Below are 22,291 nucleotides of genomic sequence, written 5' to 3' on the forward strand. Positions count from 1 at the left end.
CTCCTAAAGTGACTAAAGATAACCTTTTAATGTCTTCCCTGAGGAGTTAATATCCAAATATAAAAAACTTCTGAAACTTAACAAAAAACACCTAATTAAAAAATGGACAAATGTCTACTTGAATAGACACTTGCCCAAAAAAGACACAGTGGCCAAATAAGCACATTAAAAGATGCTTAGCATCAATAGCCGTAAAAGAAATGATAATCAAAACTACAATGAGATACCACTTCACAGCCATTAGGATGGTTATCAGAAAATAGACTTCAACATAAGCACTGGTAATGAACAATAATACGTGCAGAACCAAGATTAAATAAGGATTGAAAGAGTTTTGTAATAGATAATATAGCCATATGAATTAAAACGAGGGATGAAAAACAAGAGCAAAGCAAAAACATTTCATTGTTCTCAGTAAATATGGTGATGGTGGTAGTACTGTTATTCTGAGACTTAACTTTAAGATTTCTGGTGTGAAAGAAAGGACATACCTTTTGTAAAGGTAATACAAAAGAGGTTAACTAAAAAATAATGTCTTGAATCAGAATGAATTCCTGAGATATTTTAAATATATATTAAAATAAAAATATGTAGAAAGCCCAGTTAATGTATATTTCACACGTTAATGCATAAACAAAATTTAATACATTGAATATATATTTAACGTACTATGTATTTTCTCACTTTTCATTAAAGATGCCTAGAAACAAGACCAACATAATACGATCCCTAGTGTCCAAGTTGGAATCTTGAAATACCACTTGCTACTAAAAGCAAGCAAAATTTTTAAAGAAATGGCCATTCCAGCTGTGGAGCAGAAAATGTACTACAAATGAGCCTGGAATAATACCTTGCTATAGCAGATAATGAGGAAGCTATCCAAGATTATTGGAGTACAGTTACCATATGGTCCAGCAATTCTACTCCTGGGTATATACCCAAGAGAAAGCAAAACATACATTCACACAGAAAGTTATACATAAATGTTCATAGCAGCAATATAATAGCCAAAAGGTGGAAACCCAAATGTTAATTAACTGATGAATGTATATAAGATGTGGTATAATGATAGTTCAACAAAAATAAAGTACTGATACATGCTATGCCACAGGCAAACATTGAAAATGCACACTAAGTGAAAGAGGCCAGTCACAAAGGACCACATTACTGTATGATTCCATTTATAAGAAATGTCCAGAATAGGTTGGACGGACTGGGGACAGAGGGCCAAAGGGTGTGGAGTTTCTTCTTTGGGTAATGAAAATTTCTAAAACTGAAGTACACTAAAGTAAGATTCAGTTGTATACTTTTAATAGGTGAAATGTGTGGTATGTGAATTACACCTCAACAAGATAGTAAATATAGGGCAAGAAACAAGTATTTATCTTGCCTTTTCAATATGAATTGTACCACTGGGTGTCCAAATAGTTTATGAATCACAGCATTTCATTATTAAAATATTCTAATTAATAAAGAAGAAATGATAGAATTAGAGTATCAAAATGAATGAAAAGGATCTAGGCATCAAATGTCAATAGCTGCTAACACCACAAAGAGAGACAACCAGACATTAGGTGCCTCCTGTTGAAAGAACACAAAACCACCTGTACTTTTGCCAAAGGGATCTAATACGAATCTGATCAAATTTCATGACCCAAATGGCAATTTACAGGGAATACAAGAACAAAGAAACATGATAAACCACACCATGAGTATAAAATGAACAAATTCCAGACAGCTGGAAATTCTTCAGATCTAATGCCCTAGGTCAGTGGTCGGCAAACTCATTAGTCAACAGAGCCAAATATCAACAGTACAACGATTGAAATTTCTTTTGAGAGCCAAATTTTTTAAACTTAAACTATATAGGTAGGTATATTGTTATTAACTTAATTAGGGTACTTCTTCAATCGCACTGTACTTGCATGCCCACACGTGGTATTTTGTTGAAGAGCCACATTCAAGGGACCAAAGAGCCGCATGTGGCTCACGAGCCGGGTTTGCCGACCACTGCCCTAGGTCCTTCAACAGATTAAAACTTAGGTGAAAGAAAGGGACAGAGGGGAAACCTGAATATTGAGACTTAAAAGACCGATCACACCTTCATCTTGCCTAAACCAGAGTATAAATGAACTGGAAAAAGTGATTACTTTAACATAAGAATACTGGTACTTTGTGGAGGGGAGGGTTTGATAGCAAAATGGGGTACATAGAAGCACTTCTGGGGGTAGTTAGCATAGTTTCTTGACTTGAGTGGGGATAAAAAGGTTATTTGCCTTACAATTCACTAAGATGTACATTTGGTGGTTTTATGTTTGTTGTAATCATAAACACTTCACCTGATATATGCATGGTTTTCCCTCAGCACTAAAGGACACCAAACAGATGGGGATACAATGGAATGTGAATAAAACCTAAATGATAAAATCAGAGATAAAAATTTAGAAGTGAAAGAGTGGAATTATCTGGGAAATACTTTATGAAGAGTTGTAATTTCAGCTGAGTCATAAAACCTGACAGACCATAATCACATGAAATGGAGAAAGCACCACATGGGGGAGGGGCGGAAACAAAGAGGAGGGGAATATGGTTGAAAGAGGAATTAGGGGCCCAATTCAAAAAAGGACGTTATTGGATTTTGTCCAATGAGGTAAAAGCAAATCAAAATCAGAGAGTATTTTCATTATTTACTTGTCTACTCATCTCCTTAGAAATCACTGGCATCAATTATTAGTGTGCCCTATTTCTTAAACATATATTAGGGTAGGACAAAAGTGAGAAAAATACAGCATGGGGATTAGGCAACAGATCTGAGTTCGAATGCCAACTACATAATGGCTGCTAGATTTGGGCAAGTCACTCAGTAACTGCATCTGTTTTCTCAGGAGAAGAATACTTTAGCTGTGATAAAGTGACTGTTACATAGTGGTTCTTAAATTTTCATCCATGCAATTTATGTTAAAAAAGAATTTATAAATCATCTAGTCTAATAATCTCAAATGTATAATCAAGGAAACGTGTTTGGTTAGTATCTACTGTTTTAAACAGCAAAGAAACAGAGTATTTCCATTACTGTAGAAAGTTCTACTGGTCAGCACTACAGTATTTCACAGTTGTAGTAATAGATAGTATGTATGTAAGTGTGTGTGTGTGTGTGTGTGTGTGTGTGTATATGTGTGTATATATATATATATATATATATATATACATATATATATATATATATATGCCTCAACGACCTTTAGGACCGAACAACTGGTGCTATGATGCGCACTGATCACCAGGGGGCAGATGCTCAACGCAGGAGGAGAGCTGTTCAGCCAGAAGCCGGGCTCATGGCTGGAGAGCACAGCTGTGGCCATGGGAACCTCTCCCGCCTTCTACCAGATGGTGGCAGGTGCAGCGGGGCTGGGATGAGTGGCTGTGGAGCTGCGCCCAGCCCCGTCTGGGGCTTCTCCCCAGCCACCTGCCACTTCGGCACTGCTGTATCACTTGGGGGTGGGGGGGGGGGGGGATGTCGGACTGCCGTTTTGGCCTGATACCTGTAGGCAGGCAGGGATCGGGCTGAAACCAGCAATCCGACATCTTCCAAGGGGTTCTGGATTGTGAGAGGGTGTAGGCCAGGCTGAGGGACCCCACCTGTGCATGAACCCGTACACCGGGCCTCTAGTTTTAACATAAGATTATTTTTGGACTAATTTGCTTTTATTAAATTAAAAGGCAGAGTAGAAGTGAGCTATAATAGAAACAACCACTCAGATTTCACAAAACCAGAGCATTAACAATGGATTATGAGACACACAGGGAAAAAAGCAAAATTTAACTGGGTCTTCAAGTTGAGCAGCCATCAGTATTTACCTAGGAAGCTTGTTAAAGTAAAGAATCCCAAATCCCACCACAAATATTCTGATTACACAGTTCTAAAGCACAGTCCGGTATTTTTAAAAAGATTTAGGTTTATTTTGTTATTATTATTCTTTAATCCTCACTAGAGGTCATTGAGAGAGAGAGAGAGAGAGAGAGAGAGAGAGAGAGAGAGAGAAAAGCATCAATCAGCTGCCCTTCATATGTGCCTCAACCGGGGATCAAATGTGCCCTGACCAGGAATCAAACCGGTAACCTTTCAGTGCACAGGACAATGCACAAACCAACTGAGCCACTACAGCCGGGCCAGTAAAGCATATTTTTAATGAACATCCTGATAATTCTGATGCAGGTAGTTGGTGAATCACAAAAGCTTTATACATATTGCTTTCAGTGAGAAATTTCAGGGCTATGACTAGCTTTCTAGAAATAGATTCTGGAGGTAGACATAGTGATAACTGCATAAACTATGGAATCTAGATCTGGCTGTGATTTTTGCTTTTGTCACTCTGTAGGTGTGTGAGTTTAGATAAAGTATTTAGCTTTTATGATTATCTTCCTTATCTGAATTAAGAAAGCGTATATTGCTTGGCCCATGTGACTCAGGGGTTGAGCTCTGACCCATGAACCAAGAGGTCATTGGTTCAACTCCTGGTCAGGGCACAGACCCGGGTTGCAGGTTTGATCCCCAGTAGAAGGTGTACAGGAGGCAGCTGATAGATAATGCTTCCCATCGATGTTTCTATCTCCCTCTCCCATCCTCTCTCTCTCTCTCTCTCTCTAAAAAAAAAAAAAAAAAAAAAAAAATCAATAAAAACATGTTAAAAAAAAAAAAGAGTACATCAACTTCAAATAAACATGTAGGAACCACATACCAAAGTAAACCTAAGAAGGAAAAAAAACAAACAATAAAAACCCAAGAACTGTTTCCATATCAGTAAATAAATATGGGGAACACTTATCTCCAGATAAGCATAAAGGTAATAAAATAAAGCAAAAGTCTGGTAGATTTAACAAAATTAGAACATAATGAAAATTAGAATAACAGTATTAGAAGATAAATTAGAAAAAATAAATTTTGTAAGTAGATGTCAAATTCATAACAAACTCAAACAAGAGGCCAAACAGTATTTCAGAGAGGCAACATTTATTAACAAACTAAATATAAACTTTAAATTTTATCAAAGTTTCCCTAAAACCCTCAATTAAAAAAATTACAAATGTGGTATTTGTTCTTAAGGTCCTTGAGGAATTACAAATGAATAGGCAATTTCTTACTGAACAGATGAAATTTAACACACACTCAAAATTAATTTAGTGAAAATAACAGTTTCAGTCTCCTTCACTCAACTTAACTCTGTAGGACTGGTTAATGTGGGGTTTTTGCAACCTCACTACTACTGGCATTTTGGACCAGGTAACTTTTTGTTATGGGGTTCTGTCCTATGCATTGTGGGATATTTAGCAGCATTCAGCCTCTATCCATGAAATGCCAATAGTACCCCTTTCACCTATTGTGAAAACGAAAATACGTCTCTAGACCTTGTCAAATGTCCCTTGGTTGGCTAAACTACTGCCAGTTTAGATCCACTGGGTCAATCTACACTACCCTTCTGGTGCCATCTTAAAAATTACTTCCCCAGAAGTAGCCACACCTAACCCCAAGTAGGATGAATCCAATTCTATATGAGGCTGTGTACTGGTTCTAAGAACTGGGGTATGGGAGGGACCTTTTTCTGTGCTGAAAAATAAATATACATATATGCCTGCCCAAACAAAATGTATTTCTGAAAGGGCACACAAATACTTTAACAGCCAATGTTGTAGGGCGGGGGGGGGGGGGGGGGGGGGGGAGGGGGGGACGGGACCGGACGGGACGGGACACACACACACTATGATTGACAGGTTTATAATATCTCTTTTTGTACCTATTTCATTTACCACATGCCTACATTAGTTTTCAATAATAAAAGAAAACATTGTAAGTGTGTCTGTGGGGAGGATATATATAGAGAGGAAAATGTATAAGGATTCATTAATAAAGCTGTGGGCAACAAGATTAGACCCATTCACCCTAGCCAGTTTGGTTCAGTGGACAGAGAGTCGGTCTCTCTGTTCCACTCTCTAAAAAAAAAAAATCAATGGAAAAATATCCTCAGATGAGGATTAAAAAAAAAAAAGAAAGATTAGATCCATTCTATTGACAAACTAGAGGCCCGGTGCACAAAATTCGTGCACGGGGGTGGGGGAGTGTCCCTCAGCCCAGCCTGCACCCTATCCAATCTGGGACCCCTTGAGGGATGTCCCAGTGGGATAGGGCCTAAACGGGCGGTTGGACATCCCTCTCATAATCCAGGACTGCTGGCTCCCAACCACTCGCCTGCCTCTGCCTGATTGCCCCTAACCACTTCTACCTGCCAGCCTGATCACCCCCTAACCACTCCCCTGCCAGCCTGATCGACGCCTAACTGCTCCCCAGCCGGCCCGATTGCCCCTAACTGCCCTCCCCTGCCGTCCTGGTCACTCCTAACTGCCCTCCCCTGCCAATCTGATTGCCCCTAACTGCCCTCCCCTGCCGTCCTGGTCACTCCTAACTGCCCTCCCCTGCCAATCTGATTGCCCCTAACTGTCCTCCCCTGCAGGCCTGGTCACCCCCAACTGCCCTCCCTTTCCAGCCTGGTCGCCCCTAACTGCCCTCCCCTGATGGCCTGGTCACCCCCAACTGCCCTCCCCTGCAGGCCTGGTCCCCACCAACTGCCCTCCCCTGCAGGCCTGGTCCCCTCCCAACTGCCCTCCCCTGCAGGCCTGGGTCCCCCCCAACAGTCCTCCCCTGCTGGCCTGGTGTCCCCCAACTGCCCTCCTCTGCTGGCCCGGTCACCCCTAACTGCCCTCCCTGCTGGCATGATCACCCACAACTGCCCTCCCCTGCAGGCTTGGTCCCCCCCCCAACTGCCCTCCTCTGCAGGCCTGGTCCCAACTGCTCTCCCCTGCAGGCCTGCCCCCCCCCCAACTGTCCTCCCCTGCAGGCCTGGTCCCCTCCCAACTGCCCTCCCCTGCAGGCCTGGTCCCCCCCAACTGCCCTCCTCTGCTGGTCTGGTCAACCATAACTGCCCACAACTGCCCTCCCCTGCAGACCATCTTTGGCGGCCATCTTGTGTCCACATGGGGGCAGCCATCTTGTGTCTTGGAGTAACGGTCAATTTGCATATTATTCTTTTATTAGATAGGATAGTTGCTGAATATCTGTTCTATGAGAGGTACTGGTAATACAACAGTAAGCAAAGCTAAAGAGAAAGAAAACAAACAAAAAAAACCCTCTGCCCTTGACATTGCTTACTTTCTAGTTTTAGAGAGAAAGTGTGTGTTAGGGAGGTGTTTTTATATTTAACTTTATCTATGTTCTTATCTTTGAGAAAAATTAGGGCTCTCACAATAAAAATTTAAACAAGACCCTTTAGCTAATCAAGTCCCCCCCAAATGTTTTCTTTCACAAAAGGCAATGGTATAAACTGGTTAACATTAACTTAAAAAAAGTCATAAATAAATTTCTACTGTAAGGACTGTTATTAAAAATTATGGGAGAATGTTATCAGACAAAGAACAGAGATAGTGAGCATTTTTTCTAGATAGGTAAGAGAACCTCCAATTTTCAAATGCTACCTACTAGTCAAGAGCCAAATCAATTAAGATTATATATATTGTAAGCAAAAAGTGGTAATCAAATTTTAGCACAAGCAAATACAAATTTGCTTATGTCTAGAAGCTGACCAACCAACCAAACTTAGATGTATAAAATCAAACTCAGACATGAGATAAATGATGCATTCATTCTAATAAGTCATTCCTTAAAATCACTAGTCTTGAATACTGTCCTTAACCAACAACCATGTACTCTTGGGACCTTAAAGAAAATTACAGTACACCTAAATTTGGCATATTATGTACAGTTTTGATTGTTGCAGCTCAAAAAAGGCAAAGGAACTAAGGAAAGTAGAGGGTGGGTGCTGTGACAACAGACCATCACCAACAAAATACTCAGAAGAGTGTGCTTTTTTTTACTACAACCTCATCTTAAGAGTACTCATTAGATTTGGAATATAAGAAACAAATGCATCATAAACTTGTCTAACCAAATTAATGAGCAGGGTTTCTAAGAGAAGCTAGGTCAACATCTATTCTTAAGATTGACCTTGGGGAGGATGCTCTGCTATAGTATACACCTTGGAGGCACTGTTGGTGCCAGGGCTTTTATACTTTACTAGATTTATCCTGAGCTTGATCCAGCATAGACATTCTTTAATTACTAATCCCAATTACATAAACCTCACTGTGTCCAGTGAGCAAAGGGTAGATTTATCTACCTAGGTTACACATAAAAGTAATTTACTGCTGATAGTGATCCAACTCTACAAGGCAAAATGACAATAGAATTCAATGATAAATCAGTTTCTGGATCACAAACATGTTGAAACTAACTTTATTCTTCCATACAATAGCACTTGAGTTTTATAGGATTTTTTACTTATTTTAATTTGTCAATGTGGGAAAATGAAGCCATAAAAATATAATTAATGCATAATATTGATTATAAAATTAAATATAGCTTATCTCCAGCATCTTAAAATTTAAGCCTGTTAGGGCTTAATTTACTAACTGGTGTTCAGTTTACTTTGTGAAGACTCATGTTTTTTATAAGTTTACTCTACTATACCATTCCATTATAACCCTAAAAAATTGTTTTCCCCAATGATGAGGGGGAGTATGAATTTAAAAGTGACTCACATTCGATTTGAGACCACCCCCTTCACCCTAAAAGAATAGGGAAAAAAAGATAAAAGAGTGAGGCTGTGCAACTGATGTAAGTGTACGTACACAGATATTAAAACCACTTTTGATTTAAAAGCAAAGGTAAAAAGACAACAATTACATATGAACGGTGCAAAATTACTTTTCAAAATAGAAATTAACATCAGATTTCAATTATCCTGCTAATAACAAGTCAATGCAAAATGCTGAAGTTCACCTCCATACATGTAAAGACATTGAATAGTGAAAGTCAGAATGCAAGTGACCTGGAGTTCACCAGTCAACTTCAAGTTAAAGCTGTGAATTTTAGCTGTAAGCAAGATGGTTGCTTTAAAGCACACCAACCATGTAATAGGGACAAATTATGAAAGAGGGAGGATTCAAAATGATAAGTGTAGTCTTGTGGAGAGATATTTACTGGATGTAGAAAAGTAAGCCTGATTCAGGACATCTGTAGCCACATAAAGAATTTCCAAACTATTTTGACTTGTGATTTCTAGAAGCATTTTCCAGGGCTACTTAAGGAAAGCCACATTTATATTAGTATTCATTAGTTCACTACTGCCATTGCAGACAATTTAAATATAAATTTAATTCTCTCAATGTAAATGTTATTACCAAAAAGACTTCCTCTCTCTTCCATAACACCATCATTGACCTAAGTTCTGTGCACAAGAAATACTAGGAAAATGGAAACAGATAAAAAAATGACACAAATTTAAAAGAGAAAAAGTAGAAGCAACGAAGGATGCAAGAGACCAAAATGTATACAAATACATACTGTTCAAGACAAACCTATATGCCAATCTAATAAACCAAATCAGACATGATCAGAAGAGATGAAAATAAGAATCAATCTAAATTATGAAGCTTCTCTTTCCAATTCAAAACAAAATTTTAAGGACCTTTTCAAAGCTTTTCTTAGCAAAAAGATCCTAATGACAATCCACAAATATAGTCTTCCATGGTCCATTTTTCTATACACACCTTTCAGAATAGCATTCTAAAAATAGCTGTGATAAAAAAAAAGACCAAAAAATACAGTGAGAATTAAGGTAGAGTTAATTATTTCTAAACAATATGCAATTTTTAAACATATGCAACACAATATGCATGCTACTCTGAAAAGAACAGACACCAAATTCACATCTTTCAAAACTTAAAATAAAAATTTCAACTAAATGCCATTACAAAATGTGCCAAGATTTACAGGTAATGTTCAAAATCAGTGCCTTAGTATGGTAGGGTAAGTTTTACTTCAAACTTACACACACACACACACACACACACACACACACACACTCACACACACCACTGACATGGTATGCTTGCAGCAAGATTGGACGTTTGAATCACCAAAAATTTAAGTAGACAACTAATGCTAATGTGTGATAAACAGGAATTATTGTGTTAGCAAGTGAAATATTTCCGTAAACATTTAATTCTTTCAAAAGGTCATTTCAAACTAATGTTACAATGAAGCCCTATTCACAACATTTGAAACAATGAGTCCAAATACAATTAAGATGTACAACAGAATGACTAGACTTGCCCAAATTACACTGTACATTACTATCTGAAATTATTTAAATTTTAAATGAATACCGAGTTACTAATCCTTTGAGTAAAGAAATGTTTCTTTTTATCTTTTAGCTCAAACGACCTGGTAGAGCCCGACACAATCTTGGAAGCTTGTCATCACAAATGAAGCAAAACGTTCACCAGGAGATTTACCTTTACTGTTCACTTGGAACACTAAATCCAAAAGTCAAAGTCAATAACCATTTTTTTTTTCTGCGTATCGACTTAGTTAAAATTTGGTTGTAGTAAGAACAGACAATAAAACAGTACTTACATTTTTATTGAATTTGGTGAAAGAATGGTACATATAAAACCTGTGCATATAAACAATCGCGGTGTTGATCGTAAGCTGTGAGCTGAAACGTACCATTGAGGAAATGTCTGAGGAAAACAAGATCTCACTTCCAAAACAATTCTGGTGGAAAATTCCCCATCTACGGTTCTTTCCCAACCCCTCCCGTTCACACCCAAACAAACCCAAAGCAGTAAGGAAATAAACAGACGAGCCCAGAGAGGATTGATCACTAGCTACGACTGGCTGAGCCCAAAACCCAACAGTTGAAACGCGCGCGCACACCGGTCCAAAACCACGCCGAGCACGGACGGACCCCGGGGCGCCCCAGAGGAACAGAGAGCCGCCTCGGAGCAGCGAGGACGCGGGGAGAGGCTGCGAACACTCGCCTTCCAGCCTCGCTAACCCGGCCTCCCAGCCCCTTCTCGGACCAGAGCCCGAGCAGCCGCCTCTCTCCGGCCACAACCCCTGCGATTCTCCCCTCGCCTGGCGGCACTCCCACCCCGCCGCCACCACGCGCGGCCCCCAGCCCGCATTCCCGGCTCCTCTCTTCCTCCCTCCGGCTCTCGGGCCGCTCGCGGCCGCCCGAGCCCGAGCCTTCCCTTAGGGCGCGGCCGAGGCGCACGGGAGGACCGGCGCCATGTTCGCGGGGCACCAGGCCTGGAGACCCGGCGAGTAGTGGGGACAGGGCGTGAGCAGTGGAGGGCCAAGCACAGGAAAGGATACACGTTGAGACGCTGTCCCATCTCCTGGATAAGGTTAGCCGCCTGCTGGCGGTACGAGAGCTCTATGTCCGCCTCCACTCCGCAGCGGCGGCTCGGCGTGTTCTCCAGCTGTTCCCGAGTAAAGAACCAGCGAGAAGAAGCTCCACGGCCCGACGCCATGACACTTCCTCCTCCGCCCGCTCCCTCAGCCGCCCCCCTCCCCTCCCGGCTCGCGGACTCCTCGCCAAGGCCGCGCGGCCCCGCCCCACTCCGCTCGCCCTAGGCCACGCACCGCCTCTTTTCACCCCCTGCCGCCGCCGTGCGCGTGCGCAGGGGCCGCCCTACCGGCTCGCGCTAGTAGTTTGCTTTCTTTTCTCGGCCCCCGCCGCGCTTGGCGTACGGACCCACAATGCTCCGCGCCGCTTGTCATTTGGAGACACCGGAAGGTGGGGGTCGGCGGAAGGGAAAGGTCGGCGCGGTGCATGCCGGGACTAGGGTTGGTGGGGTAAAGGGGCGGGAGGAGGGTACGGAAGAGGTTGCCCTGGGGTCGGGTGGCGAGAGGCCGGCGGGTGGCTGGGCGGGTCCGTTGTGCGGCCTGGCCGTGGACTCTGAAATCCGAGCGGGTTCGTGGGCCGGGAGCGTGGCGGCGCTTTAAAAGAGAGAAAACTTCCTCTGTCCCCGCGACCCGCCGCAACCTCCACTTTTCTCTGACGTTGGTCCGCGTAGGCTCTCGACTGCCGTGCGCGGGAGAGAATCTGCCCAACCGGCGGTCCTGGGAAGGACCTACGTGGGGAAGAGCACAGAAGAAGAAACCCTCCACATGTGCGTCGCGCTCGAGTGCTTTTCCCCCAACGTTACCTTGTTCGAATCCCACAACTACGTGGTCGGCTGTTTTGTTTTGGTCTTTCAAGTACTTGCCGAACGTTATGCAGTTAGTAACTGGAGGAGCTGACTTTCTAGACGAGGTTTCGAGTCCTATCAAGAGTGTGCTTTTAAACCCCGCTGTGATTTAAGAGAGGTCAGGAGAAGCAGATAGTGCAGGAGAGACGGCGCAAGAATGTTTCAAGTATTTAATACAGTAACATTGCCCAGATCTGTTCACTTCATCGCTAAGTCCCTGTAAGAAAAGACCGCAGAGCTCCACTGGCATGAGTAGGTCTGTGGCTCTGAGCCCACACCTGCTGTATGTCTGCCTATATTGTGCATGAACATGTTACATTTAAAATGTTAACACTGCACAGTATAGGCAGAGCTACTTCTAAAAGGCAACTGATATGATTTCTGAGTTCCTGATTAAGACTCCAGGCTTTTGTCATCATTTAGGGGCTCCGATGTTCAGCGAGCTGCTCCATCTTGACCCTGTCTGTCCCCATTACACCATCCAGCTGTTGATTTGGTTGCAGTAGGCAGTTATGAATAGTTGTCTAAATAACTCTATTTCTTACCTACCTCGCTGGCCTCCAGCAGAGTTTATAAAGTGCCAACTCCAACACATTCATGAGAAAAACTAAACAAGCAACAGAAGGGACCTTCCTCAACTTGCTGAAGAGCATTTCTAAGAACCCTACTGCTAGCGTTATACTTAGTGGTGAGAAACTAGAAGCTTTCCTGGTAAGTGGAGGATGTCTCCTCTCCCTATTCCTTTCAACATTGCTTTGGGAGTCCTAGATAATACAATAAAGAAAAGAAAGGAAACCAAAGGTAAACAGATCAGGAAGGAAAAAGTAAAATTGGCTTTATTCATAGATGACAATTGTTTATGTAGAAATTCTCAGTTAAAAAAGCTGGAACTAGTAAGTGATTATAGCAAGATTATAAAGTATAAGCTTAAGGAAAAAAAACCCAAAATACAAGCTTAATATACATTATCAGCAATGTGCAACTGAAATTTGAAACACTGTTTACAAAAAGTAATACTTAGGTATGAATCTAAAATACGTGTAGAAAACTACAGAATTCTAAGGACAGAAGATATAAATGGGAGGCTATTCTGGGTTCATGGATTAGAAAACAATATCTTTAGATATCAATTCTTTCCAACTTGATCTATAGAGTCAATGCAATCCCAATAAAATTTTTAGCAAGTTATTTTATGTATAACAAATTGATTCTAAAGTTTATATGGGAATACAAAAGACCAAAAATGACCAAAATAATACCAAAGAAAAAGTTGGGACTACTACCCAATGTCAAAGATCCTATATATAAAGAGGTAATATGCAAGTTGACCGTTACGCCCTCGTAAAATATGGCTGCCCCCATGTGGTCACAAGATGGCCGCCACAAGATGGCCAGCAGTGGAGGACAGTTAGGGGCGACCAGGCCTGCAGGGGAGGGCAGTAGCGGGGGAACCAGGCCTGCAGGGGAGGGCAGTTGGGGGTGATCGGGCCAGGAGGAGAAGGCAGTTTGGGGCGATTGGGCTGGCAGGGGAGGGCAGTTGGGAGTGATCCGGCTGGCAGGGGCGCTGTTAGGGGGCGATCAGGCTGGCAGGCAGAAGCAGTTACGGACAATCAGGCAGGCAGGTGAGCAGTTAGGAACCAGCAGTCCCGGATTGTCATAGGGATGTCCGACTTACAGTTTAGGGCCGAATCCGGTTTAGGGATTGGCCCTAAACCGGCAGTCAGACACCCCCCAAGGGGTCCCAGATTGGAGAGGGTGCAGGCCGGGCTGAGGGACACTGCCCTCCCTGTGCACGAATTTCGTGCACCAGGCCTGTAGTGGTCAATAATATTGTAATAACTAGAAGCCCAATGAACGGATTCATGCACTGGTGGCGTCCTTCAGCCTGGCCTGCAGGGATTGGGCTGAAACTGGCAGTCCTACATCCCCTGATGGATGTAGTGCGCGAAGTGGCAGGTGGCCGAGGAGAAGCCTAAGCCTGGGCCGTGCGCTACACGGCTCCCACTCATCCCAGTCCCGCTGTGCCTGCTTCTCTGCTGCGGTCTCCACACGCCTGTCCTAGGGCGATACTGGTGCGCCCATGACCGAGAAGCGGCCACGGGCTCACGCCCAGTCAGTCCTGATGCTGGTCCTGATCCCAGTCCTGGTCTGGATTGGGGAGGGGCATGCAGGGGGATGTCTGCTGGAGAGGTTTGTGCCACCACAACTGCGCTTGCCAGCCATGAGCCTGGTGTCTGATGCCCGTTGGTCAGCTGAGCAATGCTCCTGCTATGGGAGCACACTGACCACCAGGAGGCAGCTCCTGCATTGAGCGTCTGCCCCCTGGTGGTCAGTGTGTGTCATAGCTATCGGTCGAATGGCCGGAGGGACACTTAGCATATTAGGCTTTTATATATATAGATTATGTATGGTGACAGGTGGGTACTAGAATTATCAGGGGGATTATTTCGTAAGTTATATAAATATTTAACCACTATGCTGTATATCTGAAACAAATATAAAAAATATTGAATGTCAACTGTAATTAATAAATAAAAGAGGCTTAAAAAAATAAAAACGAAGGCAGCTTATATGTGGAATGAGCACCAAGATATTTAGTAGGAGGGGGAAAAGCAAGATGCTACTGTTTAGGTAAAATGAGCAAAGGAATATGTACATGTAAGTATTTGTATAACTGTAGATTATCTTTGCAAGAACACACACACACACACACACACACACACAAAATTGGTTCCTTCTGGGAGACAGTTTGAATTTGATCTTGAACTCTTCTAATGTGTTTATATATTGACTTTTCAAAAATAAACTACATTTTTAAAAATTAGGTTGTGAGCAGTGTTCTATATTCAGAAATGGAAACTTCAACCCACTTTTGTTCTATTTTGATTGAGAAAAAAGCCTCAGAATTATCTCTTTAAGTTAAATATAAATTGGGTATTTATTTAAATTAAGCTATTCTTAAGTAATTGTTTTGAATATAGGCTCAAGTTTTCTGGTTGGATAATATAAATTGAGTTGAGTCAGAGCTGGTTTCCTTTTTAGGAGAGATTGAAAAGATGGGGAAGGGTTGTGTGAAAGGAAGAGGAATGCTTGGATGGTTAGGAATGGTTGTCTTTTGGAATCTGATGGTGCTGGGATTTTTTGTCAGGGGTTTATTTTGAAGAAGTACTTAGACTAGATAACAAAGGAGAGAAAGGGCTGAAAAAGTTATTTTCCTTGAGAGACTTTCGAGGTCCTGGGTATAAGCCATGTTTCAGGGCCAGAAGGTTCTTTTAAAAATTCAACTCTAGTTATGTCACCCCTTCCTTAAAAACCTCATTGCTTTCTGATAGATAAATTCCTTGATTGACTTGTGACCCCACATGATCTTGCCACTTTATACCAAGAACATCTTGCTTTATTATCTCTAGCCTTAATGGTCTTATTTCTTGCCATGTTCTCTCCTGCCATAAGGGTTTCATTTATGCTATTCTCTTTGTCCAATACTCTTCCCTTTCTTCTTTTAGCTCTTGTCTGCTCTTCCTAATTCCATTTTAAGCAACACTTCTTCTGAAAAGTCTCTCCCCAACTCTGACTAGGCCAGATCCCTATTACAAGCTCTCTACACACTCTATGTTCCTTCATAGCTCTTGTCTTGGTAGCAATTTTATTTTATGTTTATTTGTTGCTTACTTGATACGTGTCTCCCTAACTAGATTATAAGCACCATGAAAGCAGGAACCATGTTTATTTTTACTTACATTATCCCAGCACCTAACTTGGTTTTTGGTACATAACAGGCCCTCAAAAAGTACTGTTGAATGCATGCGAATGAGTGAATGAAGGCTTGTTCCTGCTCTCAAGGAAGTCTCAGTTTAGTGGGAGGGTAGCAATTGCAATTTAAAATCAGAGGTGTGCTTTATTAGAGATATCAGTACAATTTTTAAAAGGGGGAGGTATTGATCAAAGAAATCCCCAAAACTAGAAACCACTACTTTAGTTCATGAGAAATTTTGAGAGAGGGAGTAATATGATCAGACTAGAGGCCCGGTGCATGAAATTTGTGTACTGGGGCGGGGGGGGGGGGGGAGTGGTGGTGTCCCTTAGCCCAGCCTGCACCCTCTCCAATCTTGGATCCCTCTCACAATCCAGGACTACTGGCTCTCAACCGCTCGCCTGCCTGCCTGCCTGGTCGCCCCTAACCGCTCTGCCTGCTAGCCTGATCACCCCCTAACCACTCCCCTGCCAGTCCGATCGACGCCTAACTGCTCTCCTGCCAGCCTGCTCACCCCCAACTGCCCTCCCCTGCAGGCCCGGTCCCCCTCAGCTGCCCTCCTCTGCAGGCCTGGTCCCCCCCAACTGCCCTCTCCTGCCGGCCATCTCGTGACCACATGGGAGTGGCCATCTTGTGCGAGGGCATGATGGTCAATTTGCATATTACATCTTTATTATATAGGATCTGTACTTTGGAAATTTTCCTCTGGCAACAGGGTGGCAGATGGATTTTATCAGACTAAGCCCAGAGTCAGGGGTATAAATAAGAGGTTATTTTAATAGTCCTGGTGAGAGATGAGGACTGGAATTTATTTAGAAGCCATAAAGAAGAAAGGATAGATAAGAAATAAAAGATATAAAAGTGGTAGAATTTATTTGATTTATGACAGATTGGATATGGGTGAAGGAGAGGATTTAGGTGACTGGTGATGCCATTAACCAGAGTTGGTACTTTAGGAAGTGGAACTAACTTTTGGGATAAAGAGATTAAGTTACATTTGGGCATATGATTCTGCAAAGTACCATAGTATTATAGCTTTGATTTTTTTTTTTATGCCTAAAGCTGTGAGGACTTCTTGAAACATTGTCTTCTCTTGACTTCAGAATACTGCTCTTGTTTTGTTTTCCTCCTATTTCACTGGCTGCTACCCAATGTTGGTTCCTCCATCTGACATTAGCCCTGGGTTCTTCTGGTTCTCTCCTTTACTTTTTCTCCAGGAGATTTCACCCAGTCTTATTTCTTTAAATACATTATATATACTGATGACATCTTTCCAACTTCTCTCCTGAACTCTCCAGACTAGTATATGCAACTGCTTACTGGATATTCCTACTTAAATGTCCAAGAGGCATCTGAAATATAAGAAGTCCAACAGTGGAACTGTTGATTCTCTTCCCTCCCAAGCCTGCTTATCCCATAGTGTTCCTCATTATGGTAAATGGTAGTAAATCTACCCAGCTCCTCAAATAAATATGTCTAAAACATGGATGTGTTTAATACCATTAACTATATTTCAGAGGCTGAATTATGTCCACAGAAAAGTCAGAGTTAGTTTCATTGCTCTTTTCTAGTGTCTTCTTTAAAAATAATTTTTTTATTTTTCAATTATGTTGACATACAATATTTATTGGTTTCAGGTGTACAACTTAGTGATTAGACATTTATATAACTTACTAAGTGGTCAACCTAGTCCCCATCTGTTTCCTATTGTCTTTTTAGTTTCTATTTCATTTATTTATACTTTGATCTTTGTTATTTCCTTCTTTCTACTAACTTTGAGCTTCATTGTTCTTTTTCTTATTCCTTGATGTGTAAAGTTGGGTTGTTTATTTAAGACTTTTCTTGTTTATTAATGCAGGCATTTATCACCAAGAACTTTCCTCTTAGAACTGCTTTTGCTGCACCCCATAAGTTTTAGTGTGTTGTATTTCCATTTTCCTATGTCTCAAAGTATTTTTTGAGTTCTATTTTTTATTTCTTTGACCTACTGGTTGTTCAGTGGTATTTTGTTTAATCTCCATATATTTGTGAATTTTCCAGTTTTCTTCTTGTAATTGATTTCTATTTTCATACTATTTTGTTTGGAAAAGATGCTTGATCTGACTTAAATCTTATTAAATTTATTAAGACTTGTTTTGTGGCCTAATATATGATCTTTCCTGGAGAATGTTCCATGTGCACTTGAGAAGAATGAATATTCTTTTGCTTTTGGATGGAATGTTCTGGTCTAACGTGCTGTTTAAAGCTGATGTTTCCTTATTGATTGTATGCAGGAAAGAGCTTGTGGCAGAGTTTGTGAACAAGGGGGGAAGAGGTAGGAGATGAAGATAGAAAGTTGGCCAGATAAGTAGGCCATGATCAAGAGTTTAGATTTTTATAAGTTTCATAGGAAGCCAATGGACTTTTTATTTTATTTTGTTTGCCATTGGACTTTTGAAAATAAATCTGTTATATGGTCTGATTTATGTTTTTTTTTAAAGGAAAAACCACATTAACAGTTGTATAGAGAATTATTTAAGGAGTCAAGAATGATAGTAAGGAGACTAGGCAAGAAATGATGGTGACTTGTGCAAGAATAATAGAATGAGGTTGTGAGATGTCATAGGTAGAACCAGCAGCACTTGATAATGGACTGAATGTAAGGAAGAGGGAGGACAGGAAAGAAAGAAATCAAGGTTGACTCCTAGGTATCTGTTCGTGTGTGTACTGTAGTTTGTTCAGTCTCCTACATTTGGACGATATATAATTTTCAATATTTTACAATAACAAATAATGCTGCAATAAAATTAGATTCATTCCCCACATCATATATAAGGATAACTCCAACATTGATTGACTCAAAGATTTAACCATAAGACAATGAAACTATGCAGGCACTAGAAGAAAGATGAGTAAATTCCTCTTTAATCTGGGTATAGAGAAGGGCTTTCTAACTATTATTGTCCTATCACTCAAGTCTTAGGTCAAAGTTTTCTTTAAAGAGACTTTCTTTGATCCCACAACTTAATGTCTTATTCCCCATCCTTCCCATAATCACGTTATACATTTCCCAATTTTAACTACTGCATCATATTTATCAGAAAAATTTCCTTCCTTCATTCCTTTTCCCCTCCAGTTCACTCCTCCTTTCTCTTTCCTTTCTCCCTCCTTTATGTTTCTTATCCTCCAGACTGTAGACTTCATTAGAGAAGGACTTTTATCCTTTATCCCTTTTATTCTATATCCCCAGTGCTATAGCTTGGTACATCACATAAACATTCTGTGAATATGAATATGAATATCCTCATTATCTATTTATCAGTCTATCTATGATATTGATGTTTACTAAAATGATCAGGTTACTTTTCATGATAAAACAGTAATTAAACATTATGTTAAAAAGTGCTCAAATATAGACTATTTGAGGAGGAATGTTACTCTTTTATTCAACCTTGTTTTTAGGCAGATTGGTGTAATAAGCAGAGTGTGGGTGGGTAAAGTAGTAGAAAGCAATAGGAGGAGCAACAAAGAGGTGGAGTAATGTACTAAATAAAGTAAAAATAATGGGATAGATGTAGTTTAGCAAAGATTATATTAGCATAAATTACATGCCAATACTCTTGATTTTTCTGGGCTAATGGGAGGGAATAAGAGTATTAATCAGTCAAAGCAAGAGGGTAATTTTGAAAAATTATATTTGATTTTGGAATTCAGCCAGAGGTACACAAAACACAGATGTTCATCACCCTTCCTAAGGCCAAGTTCATTTTCAGCAGCCCAGGTAGGACCATAAATAATGAAGTGAGTAGAATAAGACTACCCTGGTGTTGCTCTGCTTTCAATCTCCACGGCTAGCTTTACACACTCTACTCAGTATTTTATTTTATTTTATTTTTATTTATTATTATTATTTTTTTAAATATATTTTTTATTGATTTTTTACAGAGAGGAAGGGAGAGGGATAGAGAGCTAGAAACATCGATGAGAGAGAAACATCGACCAGCTGCCTCTTGCACACCTCCTACTGGGGATTTGCCCGCAACCAATGTACATGCCCTTGACCGGAATCGAACCTGGGACCTTTCAGTCTGCAGACCGACGCTCTATCCACTGAGCCAAACCGGTTTCGGCTCTACTCAGTATTTTAAATTAAAATAGCTTCTGGTAAAAGTAAATTATAGCCTGGAATTTTTCTCCAGAATAAATTGTCATTTAGTCTGAAACCTCTATTCCCATAGTTTTGCCTTTCTATCTGTTTACCACCTCCAACTCCCCATAAGCCTTTTCCATCCTTCTAGACTCACTCCAAGTTCCAACGTCTGTGAGGATTCTCCCAAAAGTTTGAGTCCAGATGAATTTTACTGAAACTTCTGTGACACTGATGTTGCATTGCTTAGTAATTATTTCATGAACATGTGACTTGCCTCCTTATCCTATATAATAAAAGGGTAATATGCAAATTGACCTTAATGGCTGAACAACCAGGAACAACTGGTGGCTATGACACACACTGAGCACCAGGGGCAGACGCTCAATGCAGGAGCTGCCTCCTGGTGGTCAGTGCGCTTCCACAGGTGGAGCGCTGCTCAGGCAGAAGCAGCTCATGGCTGGCCAGTGCAGTGGCTGTGGCAGGAGCCTCTCCTGCTTCCCTGGCAGCGCTAAGTATGTCTGACTGCCAGTCGGACATCCTCCTGAGGGCTCTCAGGCTGCCAGAGGATGTCTGACTGCCAGAGGATGTCTGACTGCCAGTTTAGGCCTGATTCCCCCGGGGAGCAGGCCTAAGCCATCAGTCAGACATCCTCCGAGTGCTCCAGGACTGCGAGAGGGATGTCTGACAGGTGGACATCCCTCGAGGGGTCCTGGACTGTGAGAGGACACAGGCTGGGCTGAGGGACCCCCCTGAGTGCACGAATTTTCATGCACTGAGTCTCTAGTTTGAACTATAAGCTCCTACAGGTTATGAAATATTTACAACATTTAGTTTGTGGAATCTAAAGCATTCCCAGACCAGTTATGGGCCAATGGAAGGTGTTTAAACTGAATAAAAATAGGTTATTCGGGCCCTCAGCACATATACTTGCTCAAAGTGGAGAACCTACTTGAGTCCTCTAGGGTGAATCTAGATTTGGTCTTTTTTCATATAAAGCATTAATGACATTTTGCATTTTATTTCTGCTATTAATTTTTAAAGTTCTGGGGAAATCATTTTTGGTTTGCATGTGAAATAATGTACTGCTTTTCAGAGTGAAAAATACATGTGAGTCATTTTATGTATAATTTAGGATACTCAGGGATATTCTATTTCTGGATAAAATAGTTCAAAATAGGATTTTATTATGCATGTGTGATACATATTTAAAAACAAGAATAAAATATCTTCTTGAAAGATTGCCTTTGTAGTGAACTCAGTCATTCAAATTGTTTTCTCTCAAGACCCAAAAATTCTAGGGCATTGCCAGCTTTGAGTTTGTCCTGAAAAAAAAAAAAAAAGAAAAAAAAAGGTTTTATTTTAAAGCATTATTTAATGGTTGTTCTTAAGTCCTTTATTGAATGTCTTTATCAGGTTTTTAAAAAAAATCAATTCCCCAATGTGAGAGAAAAATATTAGCAGGTTAAACAATGAATCTCTTACCCAAATCCTCTTGCCCCATGTTTGAAACTTGGTTGTAGGAGGAAAGGAAAAAATTATAAGGGGGAGAGAGAACCCTCTTAGGAAAATGCTCTTTGGGAACTTCAACAGGACTCTTCAATGGGTTTTAAGGACTATTTGGAGGCAAAAACAGAGAAAAGGTACAGTTTAGGACTGTGGAACAGCAGAGCTAGAGTCATGTTGCCACCCCCCAGCTTCCAGGCATGTATTGTCCTTTTGCACGGTCCCAAATAAAAGGGAACTCTTTGGGAGCAAGAAAAGTGATATAGATGAAACATCTCAGAATATTGTACAAATGTATACATTTATCAATTTCACATGAGAAAAGGACTGCCAAATTTTTTTCACCTTCTCCCCAGCTATAAACTAAATCAACTTCACAGAGAGAACTACTGCAATTTGAGAGGTAACTTTGTGATATGCCAACTGAAAATTGTCCAGTTTGCAAAGGTCAGGCATGTAGCTGAGGGTGGAAGGAAACATGTATGGAGTTGTATAACATTCATACCATATATACATCTAGATATCATGATCAATTTTTGAGCTTTAGAGCTCAAACTTATAAAATGGATGTTATATTCCCAGATATAGTTATCATTTTTTTTCTGTAATGGAATATATTTTTATTTATATACTTTGTAACAGCTTTATTGAGATATGGTAAACTTGCCATACAATTTACCCATTAAAGTGTATAATTTAATGATTTTTAGCGTGTTCACAGAGTTGTGAAGCCATCAGTTTCTTGTCTGTTATTCTAG

At 41.0% G+C, this 22,291-nt stretch overlaps 2 protein-coding genes across 5 annotated transcripts in view; both read right to left on the reverse strand.

The window, feature by feature from the left end:
• The window catches only part of CCNT2 (cyclin T2), a 39,213-nt gene extending 27,760 nt beyond the window's left edge, over positions 1-11,453 (reverse strand). For all 4 annotated transcript variants that reach the window (XR_013814067.1, XM_079781914.1, XM_079781915.1 and 1 more), the window contains exons 1-2: positions 11,270-11,453; positions 10,526-10,607 (exon numbers count right to left, since the gene is read on the reverse strand). Coding sequence is in view for 3 of the 4 variants with exons in the window: in XM_079781914.1 (XP_079638040.1) it covers positions 10,526-10,607; positions 11,270-11,427 (240 nt within the window). In the remaining variant the exon portion in view is untranslated. The remainder of the gene's footprint in view (positions 1-10,525; positions 10,608-11,269) is intronic.
• A 9,836-nt stretch (positions 11,454-21,289) lies between these two features.
• ACMSD (aminocarboxymuconate semialdehyde decarboxylase) overlaps positions 21,290-22,291 on the reverse strand; it is a gene marked incomplete at both ends in the record, with an annotated part of 51,142 nt that continues 50,140 nt past the window's right edge. Inside the window, one exon of the mRNA XM_079781720.1 lies at positions 21,290-21,352. Coding sequence (XP_079637846.1) covers positions 21,290-21,352 — 63 coding nt within the window. The remainder of the gene's footprint in view (positions 21,353-22,291) is intronic.

The sequence above is a fragment of the Cnephaeus nilssonii genome (genome assembly GCF_951640355.1).
Source record: "Cnephaeus nilssonii genome assembly, chromosome: 10".
Classification (NCBI taxonomy): domain Eukaryota; kingdom Metazoa; phylum Chordata; class Mammalia; order Chiroptera; family Vespertilionidae; genus Cnephaeus; species Cnephaeus nilssonii.